This window comes from Salvelinus namaycush, unplaced genomic scaffold (assembly GCF_016432855.1).
Source record: "Salvelinus namaycush isolate Seneca unplaced genomic scaffold, SaNama_1.0 Scaffold725, whole genome shotgun sequence".
Taxonomy (NCBI): Eukaryota; Metazoa; Chordata; class Actinopteri; order Salmoniformes; family Salmonidae; genus Salvelinus; species Salvelinus namaycush.
Window position 1 is genome coordinate 87021 of NW_024061448.1, and position 12164 is coordinate 99184.

The following is a 12164-nucleotide window of genomic DNA, read 5'->3' on the forward strand; positions in this document are numbered from 1 at the left end:
GTATAAATACACAGGAGATAACGGAGAAAAATGTGAGACACCTGGTGGGCGCGGTGGAGACAAACACAAGACAGGTGAAACAGATCAGGGAGTGACAAAATACAGAGGTGAACTATCAATTCATAGAATTTATTTGCATAAATTTAACCTGCTATCTAATCAATAGACCAAGTAGTGGACATAAGTCATTACTGAAGTAGAATTGCAGGAAATTCATTGTAAAACTGCCATAAAATCAATCTTTTGGTGTTGGTGTATTCATTTATCTCAATAAACTATAACCTGAATGCATTATAACCTTTAACTTGGGACAATTCACATTGTCCACTTGTCCACCCTAACATATCAAGCTAGACTGGACCCTGCGTCTCAACCAATAGCCAGTAGAGGCTACATATCCCTACAGCAACTTCCAGAGAGGGTCAGGCTCCTTGGGCTTTGCAATGGCCACTCTGGTCTGTTCCGCTGCGGACGTGCCTTTTAAAGCTTGTGGTTGTGGACATGTTGTTTATAATGCTGGATGGGAACTGCTGGTGATTATTTTTTTTTCAACGTTCTGATTGGCCCAAGTGGTCAAGCCTCTGACAGGCCTCCGCAGCGCAACACGAACGTAGCAGACAGTTCTTCATCATTCTCGCCACGGCCAGAGAGAACACTGGGAAGAAACCACCATTTACCGACACTCCCCAGAGGACAAACATTTTTGGCTCCGGGTAAAACACTTTTTGGCTCCGGGTAAAACACTTTTTGGTTCCAGGTAGAACCCTTTTGGATTCCATGAAGAACCCTCTGTGGAAAGGGTTCTACATGGAACCAAAAGGGTTCTACCTGGAACCAAAAGGGTTCTATTCTACCTGGAGTCAAATAGGGTTCTTCAAAGGGTTCTCCTATGGGGTACAACTGAGGTTCTAGATGGCACCTTTTTTTCTAAGAGTGTACCACTATGCTGATATACAGTCGTGGCCAAAAGTTTTGAGAATGACACAAATATTAATTTTCACAAAGTCTGCTGCCTCAGTTTGTATGATGGCAATTTGCATATACTCCAGAATGTTACGAAGAGTGATCAGATGAATTGCAATTAATTGCAAAGTCCCTCTTTGCCATGCAAATGAACTGAATCCCCCCAAAAACATTTCCACTGCATTTCAGCACTGCCACAAAAGGACCAGCTGACATCATGTCAGTGATTCTCTCGTTAACACAGGTGTGAGTGTTGACGAGGACAAGGCTGGAGATCACTCTGTCATGCTGATTGAGTTCGAATAACAGACTGGAAGCTTCAAAAGGAGGGTGGTGCTTGGAATCATCGTTCTTCCTCTGTCAACCATGGTTTCCTGCAAGGAAACATGTGCCGTCATCATTGCTTTGCACAAAAAGGGCTTCACATGCAAGGATATTGCTGCCAGTAAGATTGCACCTAAATCAACCATTTATCGGATCATCAAGAACTTCAAGGAGAGCGGTTCAATTGTTGTGAAGAAGGCTTCAGGGCGCACAAGAAAGTCCAGCAAGCGCCAGGACCGTCTCCTAAAGTTGATTCAGCTGCGGGATCGGGGCACCACCAGTACAGAGCTTTCTCAGGAATGGCAGCAGGCAGGTGTGAGTGCATCTGCACGCACAGTGAGGCGAAGACTTTTGGAGGATGGCCTGGTGTCAATAAGGGCAGCAAAGAAGCCACTTCTCTCCAGGAAAAACATCAGGGACAGACTGATATTCTGCATGCCAGGGCGGATTGCAGAGGTCTTGAAAAAGAAGGGTCAACACTGCAAATATTGACTCAACTTCATGTAAAAGCCTTTGACATTTATGAAATGCTTGTAATTATACTTCAGTATTCCATGGTAACATCTGACAAAAATATCTAAAGACACTGAAGCAGCAAACTTTGTGGAAATTAATATTTGTGTCATTCTCAAAACTTTTGGCCACGACTGTACATAGGTTTTTGATTTGTCATTCTATTTGTCATTTTTCATTAAATTTTAGTGGTAATTAAGGCCAGGCACTACAGGCAAAAAAAAGTGATTTTGCTTCCATCTGTCAATTTTCAGACTTTGGGATATTTTGCAACCATACTTGCAACGGCAATAATGTATATAAATACTTTATTTTGTATCATTTTATTCCAACTCCGTCAACTACATCTTCCGTAAATGTCGTTCTTGATTTCATGTTTCATGTAGAACTTCATCCGCTATTTTTTAAAACTCTCCATGTTGAATCATCGATCATTCAAAACGCTCGTTTTCCGGACCACATCGTTAGCTCGTCCATATATGGCTATATCCTTTTGTAGACGTCGCGCTTCGTGCTGAAATATTAGTCATTTCCTGACATCCGATTGGTTACTGGCATTTAAATGCCCTTTCCGGGAACCTGATTGGTTAAAATGCCTCATGTCCCGCGCACTGCACTTCCTTGTTTGATCATTTTCCCCGCGAAGAATCAAAGTAAAGAGAGACAAAATGAGAAAATCTCGAAGAATATACCGACAGTATGTGAATAAAAATTAGCGATGCGAAGAAAATCAGTGAATGAAAGAAAAAATGTGCCTGATCCACCGATCGAGGTACATAATTAATGTGACATAAATGGTCATATTTATGGTAAGCACATTTTAATTGCACTATCTTTATCGGCCATTTTCTCAAAATGACATGTTCCCGGTGCGCCAATTCATTTTTCTCAGTCTTCAAAGTACGTACATTCCCATTATTCCACACAAAGGTTCTTAGGTCTTATAGTCAGACTTTTACAGAGGCTTTTTTTTAAATATCTTGTGTCGTTTTGATTTTAAGTGTCATTTTATGTGTAAATATATGCAAAATATGCATCCGTCATACATGTGAATAGTGTTTTTAAATAATTCCATGAAATTACAATATTTTGATAAACTGATCTGTAGAAGTCTGACCATTGAGTGTCTTATCACAATAAAACAAAACAAAAAAATTCTGCCTTGAAGCAATGTGTTGAAAAACAGATTCTCATAATATGCAAATTCGCGCATATTTAAGGACTGTTTGCCTCATTTGCATATTTTAATTTTTAAATATCTTGTATTTATGTATACTTTCAACTGGTAAAGTTTCAGTCTGATGAGAGTAAAGAAAAAAATCCCTATTATCCTGTGGTGCCTGGCCTTAAATATAATTAATTTAAAATGTATCCGAATACAAATTTCAGAAATAGCACTGAGCTGGTAAAACTTTCTCAAATTGGAAAAAAAAATGGGGTGGCGACGCTTCCCGGCAGCACAACAAAACCTGACTGGGAGAGTACTGCAGGGTAGATTTTTATATTGTGTTATGTTTGTTTATTCCATGTGTAACTCTGTGTTGTTGTTTTTATCTTGACCAGGTCGCAGTTGTAAATTAGAACTTGTTCTCAACTAGCCTACGTGGTTAAATAAAGGTGAAATTTATATATATATATATATATAATAAATATATAATATATATAAAATATATAAAAAAGGGGTGGCCAACACAACGTCAACCCGCCCGACTCCTCGACTGCTTAAAACCTGAGACTAAATAAGTGCAGGCTGGAACGCACCCGGAGAAGCGGCACCGCGCAACATGTCCTCAAGGGGGCGACTGTGACCCATATTTGCAGACCGTTCGGCGTGACGTCACTAGTACCGCTGCTATCTAAGTTGGGGAACCGCTGTTTTCTGTCCTTTTCCATACGAGTCCTGAGACGGGTAGGGATCCAAAACCATCTTCCCTTGAACGTCACATCTACAATCCAACAAAAATGATAATCTACAAGGATATCATCACCGGTAAACTAACGTTTTTATTATCAGTACTTTGTTATTATTTTTTCATAAATATCACTTTTTTTGTTGTTGGGCTGCATTTGTAGTGTGTTTATTGGGGCCTACCGGAAGTTCTACGGCCTTTTGTGCCAACGATGTGGTGGAAATTACTTTTTAAACTTCGTCGTAGTCCCCGTGGTATTCTGTACCGTGATCTATCCAATTTATATTTTATATGTACTGTATAACGGAGTAAACCGGTAGACTGTGTTTAGGTTTACCGAAGAGTTAGCATTTCCCTGCTAGTTAGCGAGGCCTACCGGCATTTGGCTAACTAGCTAGCATTAACTGGCTAGCTAGGTAACAAGCTATACTAACTGCCCTGTTTCTATTGTAAACAGCTGATTTTTTTAGTTAGCCTACTAACTCACACAATAGTTATCTACCGTTTCAACTTCAAGTTTGGGTATGCGTTGGCTAATAATGATGTATTTCAGGAGATGAGCTATTCACCGAGGTTTACAAAATCACGGAGATCTGCGACGGTATGCTGTACGAGGTACAGGGAAAGGTACGTTAAACTAACGTCCACTAAGTTACTTTACCGTTTCAATACAGTTATCTTCCTTAGCTGTTAGCATCTTGGCTAGCTATTCCATTTATTTCACTAACTTAAAAAAAATACAGGAGGGTTATGAAACACGTTTGGCAATTTCGGCTTGTTAAACGGACCTGCTAGGTAACTATGATGACGTGTTGATACCGTTGTAACGTTAGCCTGCTAGCCTAACCAGAATCTCTCCCCCCCTTTCAGCTCACTTCAAGATCGGAGGACGTCGACGGTGCTTTGATCGGTGCCAACGCCTCTGCAGAGGGCGGAGATGAGGGCAGTGAAGCAGCCACAGTCAGTGGAGTTGACATTGTGCTCAACAGCAAACTGCAGGAGACCTCAGCCTACAACAAGAAGGCCTACCAGAGCTACATCAAGGGCTATATGAAGGCGTAAGTGTCTTTTGTCATATAATCTGTTTTTACATTTCTTATTTACAACGACGGCCTATCGGGTTAACTACCTTGTTCAGGGGCAGAACGACACTTTTATTTACCATGTCAACTCTGGGATTCGATCCAGCAACCTTTCAGTTATGGGCCCAACGTCAGTAACAGGGCGAGAGTGATATTTAAACCGCAAATAAAACTTAACTGTCAGGCCAATAAAATGCATGTTGACAACCTGGGCACCTTCTCTCTGGTGACACCCAGGGGGTTTTGGTAACTCTGTGATACTAGTGGCATCAAATGTCCCTTGCACTTTCTACACGGCCTGCTAGGACATCTCGGATTGAATAGGGAAGGTGTTCCATTATGGGTCTCAAATGGGTGTAAATACCTGTTAAAACCACGGGGAGTCGATATGGATCAGTCCAGTCTAAATGGGTGTAAATACCTGTTAAACCACAGGAAGTTGATATGGATCAGTCCAGTCTAAATGGGTGTTAATACCTGTTAAACCACAGGAAGTCGATATGGATCAGTCCAGTCTAAATAGGTGTAAATACCTGTTAAACCACAGGAAGTTGATATGGATCAGTCCCGTCTAAATGGGTGTAAATACCTGTTAAAACCACGGGGAGTCGATATGGATCAGTCCAGTCTAAATGGGTGTTAAACCACATGGAGTCTATATGGTCCATTTCCAGTCTCTCCTGTAACTATTTCCCGGGTCGTTGCTGTCAATGAGAATGTGTTCTCAGTCAACTTGACCCAGATAAAATATGGGTAATGAAATGAACAAGTGCACAAGCAGGGTTCTGTTTTCTGGGAGTATCAGGAAGCCCGTTGGGGAATGTTGTGAATGTAACATGTCTGTCCGTCCCCCCCCAGAGTCAAGGCAAAGCTGGAGGAGCAGAATTCTAAGAGGGTCCAGGCCTTCGTGGCTGGAGCTCCAGCAGCTGTTAAGATGATCCTGGGTAACCTCGATAAATATCAGGTGAGAGAAACCTCCCCCCTGATCGCATGTCCGAGTCCCAAATGTATCCCTTTTCCCCTGTCCAAGGTCCATATTTAGTGCACTATAAAGGGGAAATGGGGGGGGGGGGCATTTGGGATGTAGCCAACGGCCTGTGCTGTGTGAAAATGGACGTGTATGTTATGAACACACTCCCGTTTTTATATTGGATGAATGAGGGCGAGTTAAAATGGCCGCTGGAACGTACAGTGATGACAATCTTAGGACACCTTTAGAGGCTGTGACCTATGAAACTAACATCTGTAATTTAACCTGAGTACGTTGTCAAGTCACTGGCTTACACTTTGACTTTTGGAATAGAAGGACGGTGTGTGTGTGGTTTGTTCCAAAAGAAGGCCGCTCGTCTTCCTCATTTGTGTGAAACTATGAATGAACAGTGTCTCCCTTGTATGTCCTCTTGAACACGTTGCCCCGCTTCTCCTTCCAGTTTTTCACCGGTGAGTCCATGAACTGTGACGGCGCCATCGGCCTGCTAGACTACCGCGAGGACGGAGTCACACCGTTCTTCGTTTTCTTCAAAGACGGCATCGAGATTGAGAAATACGTGAGTTACCATGACGATGGAGGACTGTCTGGTTCTCTGTAGGGGATGTAGTTACCATGACGATGGAGGACTGTGGTTCTCTATAGGGGATGTAGTTACCATGATGATGGACTGTAGTTCTCTATATGGGGTGTAGTTACCACTGAAATGACATAAGTAGCACCCTATTCCCTATATAGTGCACTACTTTAGACCATGGCCCTATAGAACCCTATTCCCTATATAGTGCACTACTTTAGACCAGAGCCCATAGTTACATGTTCTATGGCTGTTTCTAGTGCTGATGGGACCACGTTCCTCTAAAGTAGTTGTAGCTGAGACCCGTGACCCCCTCCCTTAAAGCTAAGGGTAAAGGCAACATTCAACCACCCTTAGCTTTGAGGGGACACGGGTGGTTGAATGTTGCCGTGACCCCCTCCCTTAAAGCTGAGGGTAAAGGCAACATTCAACCACCCGTGACCCCCTCCCTTAAAGCTGAGGGTAAAGGCACCATTCAACCACCCGTGACCCCCTCCCTTAAAGCTGAGGGTAAAGGCACCATTCAACCACCCGTGATCCCCTCCCTTAAAGCTACGGGTAAAGGCACCATTCAACCACCCGTGATCCCCTCCCTTAAAGCTATGGGTAAAGGAACCATTCAACCACCCGTGATCCCCTCCCTTAAAGCTGAGGGTAAAGGCACCATTCAACCACCCGTGATCCCCTCCCTTAAAGCTGAGGGTAAAGGCACCATTCAACCACCCGTGATCCCCTCCCTTAAAGCTGAGGGTAAAGGCACCATTCAACCACCCGTGATCCCCTCCCTTAAAGCTATGGGTAAAGGCACCATTCAACCACCCGTGATCCCCTCCCTTAACGCTGAGGGTAAAGGCACCATCCAACCACCCGTGACCCCCTCCCTTAAAGCTGAGGGTAAAAGCACAATTCAACCACCCGTGATCCCCCTCCCTTAAAGCTGAGGGTAAAGGCAACATTCAACCACCCGTGATCCCCTCCCTTAAAGCTGAGGGTAAAGGCACCATTCAACCACCCGTGATCCCCTCCCTTAAAGCTACGGGTAAAGGCACCATTCAACCACCCGTGATCCCCTCCCTTAACGCTGAGGGTAAAGGCACCATTCAACCACCCGTGATCCCCTCCCTTAACGCTGAGGGTAAAGGCACCATTCAACCACCCGTGATCCTCTCCCTTAAAGCTACGGGTAAAGGCACCATTCAACCACCCGTGATCCCCTCCCTTAACGCTGAGGGTAAAGGCACCATTCAACCACCCGTGACCCCCTCCCTTAAAGCTGAGGGTAAAGGCACCATTCAACCACCCGTGATCCCCTCCCTTAAAGCTGAGGGTAAAAGTACCATTCAACCACCCGTGATCCCCTCCCTTAAAGCTGAGGGTAAAGGCACCATTCAACCACCCGTGATCCCCTCCCTTAAAGCTACGGGTAAAGGCACCATTCAACCACCCGTGATCCCCTCCCTTAACGCTGAGGGTAAAGGCACCATTCAACCACCCGTGATCCCCTCCCTTAAAGCTGAGGGTAAAAGTACCATTCAACCACCTGTGAACCCCTCCCTTAAAGCTGAGGGTAAAAGTACCATTCAACCACCCGTGACCCCCTCTGTGTTCCTGACGCAGTAATAGTGGATGTACATGCCACACCCTGTGCATTCTTCCCCTCTGACTGGCGTGGCTGTGCCCGTGGGTGTTGGCGTTTCATTGTCATGAGGCATTTTAAACTCCCAACCCCACTCACTAGGCAGGCAGAGCCAGAGTGTTTTAATGGGGGATATGTAACGTTACAGAGTTCCGATAGAAATGGGTTGTGGGAGATTTATCTGGTGTGTAGAACCCAGGGATTTGTCTGTTCTAGTCATTCTATTTCTATCTGCAACGATCAGAATGTTTTTGAATCACTTTGTCCCAAATGGCACACCAGTGGTCTGAAGTAGTGCACTATATAGGGTTCTATGGGGCCCTGGGCTAAAGTAATGCACTATATATAGGGCCCTGGTCTAAAGTAGTGCACTCTATAGGGTGCTATTTAAGATACCAGTCACACCACGCTCTGTCTACTAAGCCCACGCATTCATCTGATAGACCTGAAGTTCTCCACCGTGACTTCTGGGTTTGCAATTGGATGCTAAATGAAATCTTCCCTTGACTTTCCCCGACTGCCTGACTGAGTGGCTGTACGGATAGAGAAGAGGAACACACAAAGGTGTTTACCAGAGGCGGTACTGCCCCCGACAGAGGCGGTACTGCCCCCGACAGAGGCGGTACTGCCCCCGACAGAGGCGGTACTGCCCCCGACAGAGGCGGTACTGCCCCCGACAGAGGCGGTACTGCCCCCGACAGAGGCGGTACTGCCCCCGACAGAGGCGGTACTGCCCCCGACAGAGGCGGTACTGCCCCCGACAGAGGCGGTACTGCCCCCGACAGAGGCGGTACTGCCCCCGACAGAGGCGGTACTGCCCCCGACAGAGGCGGTACTGCCCCCGACAGAGGCGGTACTGCCCCCGACAGAGGCGGTACTGCCCCCGACAGAGGCGGTACTGCCCCCGACAGAGGCGGTACTGCCCCCGACAGAGGCGGTACTGCCCCCGACAGAGGCAGGAGCCACACGTGCACGTTGATTAGGGGATTTGTCCCAAATGGCACCCCTATTCACCTTCTAGTTGACTACTTTTGACTAGGGACCAATCAGACACACCTAATAGTCTCTCCTCTGTCTCCTCTATCCATCTCCACGTGGGTAATAGTCTCTCCTCTATCCATCTCCACGTGGGTAATAGTCTCTCCTCTATCCATCTCCACGTGGGTAATAGTCTCTCCTCTATCCATCTCCACGTGGGTAATAGTCTCTCCTCTATCCATCTCCACGTGGGTAATAGTCTCTCCTCTATCCATCTCCACGTGGGTAATAGTCTCTCCTCTATCTCCTCTATCCATCTCCACGTGGGTAATAGTCTCTCCTCTATCTCCTCTATCCATCTCCACGTGGGTAATAGTCTCCTCTATCCATCTCCACGTGGGTAATAGTCTCTCCTCTATCCATCTCCACGTGGGTAATAGTCTCTCCTGTGTCTCTTCTATCCATCTCCACATGGGTAATAGTCTCTCCTCTATCCATCTCCACGTGGGTAATAGTCTCTCCTCTGTCTCCTCTATCCATCTCCACGTGGGTAATAGTCTCTCCTGTGTCTCCTCTATCCATCTCCACGTGGGTAATAGTCTCTCCTCTCCATCTCCACGTGGGTAATAGTCTCTCCTGTGTCTCCTCTATCCATCTCCACGTGGGTAATAGTCTCTCCTGTGTCTCCTCTATCCATCTCCACGTGGGTAATAGTCTCTCCTCTATCCATCTCCATGTGGGTAATAGTCTCTCCTCTATCCATCTCCACGTGGGTAATAGTCTCTCCTCTATCCATCTCCACGTGGGTAATAGTCTCTCCTCTATCTCCTCTATCCATCTCCACGTGGGTAATAGTCTCCTCTATCCATCTCCACGTGGGTAATAGTCTCTCCTCTATCCATCTCCACGTGGGTAATAGTCTCTCCTGTGTCTCTTCTATCCATCTCCACATGGGTAATAGTCTCTCCTCTATCCATCTCCACGTGGGTAATAGTCTCTCCTCTGTCTCCTCTATCCATCTCCACGTGGGTAATAGTCTCTCCTGTGTCTCCTCTATCCATCTCCACGTGGGTAATAGTCTCTCCTCTCCATCTCCACGTGGGTAATAGTCTCTCCTGTGTCTCCTCTATCCATCTCCACGTGGGTAATAGTCTCTCCTGTGTCTCCTCTATCCATCTCCACGTGGGTAATAGTCTCTCCTGTGTCTCTATCCATCTCCACGTGGGTAATAGTCTCTCCTGTGTCTCCTCTATCCATCTCCACGTGGGTAATAGTCTCTCCTGTGTCTCCTCTATCCATCTCCACGTGGGTAATAGTCTCTCCTGTGTCTCCTCTATCCATCTCCACGTGGGTAATAGTCTCTCCTGTGTCTCCTCTATCCATCTCCACGTGGGTAATAGTCTCTCCTCTATCCATCTCCACGTGGGGTGGGTAATAGTCTCTCCTGTGTCTCTATCCATCTCCACGTGTGTAATAGTCTCTCCTCTGTCTCCTCTGTAGTAAACCATCTGGACGTCTAACAGAAGTGCCTGGATCGGGAGGGAGCGTGTCTGCTTGTTACCATAGCTACAACCGCCCTGATCATGGACAGACTGACCCGACCCCGCCTGCTTGTTACCGTAGCGACCTCCGCCCTGATCATGGACAGACTGACCCTGCCTGTATCCCGCCCCAACACCTGGAACAGACTTTCTGTAATCAAGTTTTAACCAACCACCACCTTCTCTTCGTCCCCCGCATCTGGCCTCCGAGGGAGACGCCAGGCCTCTGTTTCTAAACGGACGGTCGCCGGGTCAGGACCGTCCCCCTCTCACCACCATGGATGGATGGATTGAACCGGCTTGGCTGCTGTGTGCGTGTGGCGACTTCCCATCAGATGTCCAGCGACATTAAGCTCCCACCTTGCTCTCTCACACAATTGTAAAGGACTCATTGACACTATGTTGTGAAATAAATGGGCCTATTGGCCGAAATACAACCGTCCTCTGTGCAGTCTACGTTCACTCTGATACAGTACCTCCCCAGATTAACGTTGGGTTCTGGGCCCTGAGCAGCGGGTCAGGAAACCCTGTTCTGATGGGGTCTGTTTGGGTCCATTAACATTGGGGTCTGGTCCCTGAGCAGAGGGTCAGGAAACCCTGTTCTGGTTGGGTCCATACTGTGTTGATTAACATGGGGTTCTGGTCCCTGAGCAGCGGGTCAGGAGACCCTGTTGTGATGGGGTCAGGAAACCCTGTTCTGGTCCCTGAGCAGCGGGTCAGGAAACCCTGTTCTGATGGGGTCTGGTCCCTGAGCAGAGGGTCAGGAAACCCTGTTCTGATGGGTTCTGGTCCATGAGCAGCGGGTCAGGAAACCCTGTTCTGATGGGGTCTGGTCCCTGAGCAGTGGGTCAGGAAACCCTGTTCTGATGGGGTCTGGTCCCTGAGCAGAGGGTCAGCAAACCCTGTTCTGATGGGGTCTGGTCCATGAGCAGCGGGTCAGGAAACCCTGTTCTGATGGGGTCTGGTCCCTGAGCAGTGGGTCAGGAAACCCTGTTCTGATGGGGTCTGGTCCCTGAGCAGAGGGTCAGGAAACCCTGTTCTGGTTGGGTCCATACTGTGTTGATTAACATGGGGTTCTGGTCCCTGAGCAGAGGGTCGGGAAACCCTGTTCTGATGGGGTCTGGTCCCTGAGCAGCGGGTCAGGAAACCCTGTTCTGATGGGGTCTGGTCCCTGAGCAGAGGGTCAGGAAACCCTGTTCTGATGGGGTCTGGTCCCTGAGCAGCGGGTCAGGAAACCCTGTTCTGATGGGGTCAGGAAACCCTGTTCTGATGGGTTCTGGTCCCTGAGCAGCGGGTCAGGAAACCCTGTTCTGATGGGGTCTGGTCCCTGAGCAGAGGGTCAGGAAACCCTGTTCTGGTTGGGTCCATACTGTGTTGATTTAACATTGGGTGCGTTCGGCATGGCGCTGACTGATCACTTTGCATCGTGTGTATAACTGCTCGATTATTTGTACATCGGTCAGTCCCGATTTACCCATGATACATCAGTTTTGATGCTCTCAAACACGGCCATTCACTCTGGGCTGGGTTCAACCAGACATAAATCTATAGTTTTTAAAACATCTGACATGAAGGAATCCCATCCGGGGGCTGTATTTACCAACGTCTCAGTAGGACGGCTGGTCTCGGATCAGTTTCAGATTTCCACGGAT

At 47.1% G+C, this 12164-nt stretch overlaps 1 protein-coding gene and 2 non-coding genes across 3 annotated transcripts; all 3 read left to right on the forward strand.

Annotated features, from left to right (window-relative positions):
• The first annotated feature begins 3657 nt into the window (after positions 1 to 3657).
• LOC120042597 (translationally-controlled tumor protein homolog) lies at positions 3658 to 10949 on the forward strand. Its single transcript, XM_038987421.1, has 6 exons — positions 3658 to 3790; positions 4264 to 4337; positions 4581 to 4768; positions 5651 to 5756; positions 6223 to 6339; positions 10472 to 10949. The coding sequence occupies exons 1-6, from the start codon at positions 3763 to 3765 to the stop codon at positions 10472 to 10474; spliced, it is 516 nt and encodes a 171-aa protein (XP_038843349.1). The 5' UTR covers positions 3658 to 3762; the 3' UTR covers positions 10475 to 10949.
• LOC120042600 lies at positions 5979 to 6056 on the forward strand. The gene has a single exon (XR_005476174.1). It is a non-coding gene; the product is annotated as a small nucleolar RNA SNORD58 (small nucleolar RNA).
• Positions 8420 to 8555, forward strand: LOC120042602. The gene has a single exon (XR_005476176.1). It is a non-coding gene; the product is annotated as a small nucleolar RNA SNORA31 (small nucleolar RNA).
• Positions 10950 to 12164: the final 1215 nt, after the last annotated feature.

What these genes read in the sequence shown, in the direction of transcription:
- LOC120042597 (XM_038987421.1), top strand. Translation starts at nt 3,763, where the DNA reads ATGATAATCTACAAGGATATCATCACCG. An exon ending in CTACAAGGATATCATCACCG is followed by an intron (nt 3,791 to 4,263) that starts GTAAACTAACGT and finishes GATGTATTTCAG; the next exon opens with GAGATGAGCTATTCACCGAG. An exon ending in ATCAAGGGCTATATGAAGGC is followed by an intron (nt 4,769 to 5,650) that starts GTAAGTGTCTTT and finishes GTCCCCCCCCAG; the next exon opens with AGTCAAGGCAAAGCTGGAGG.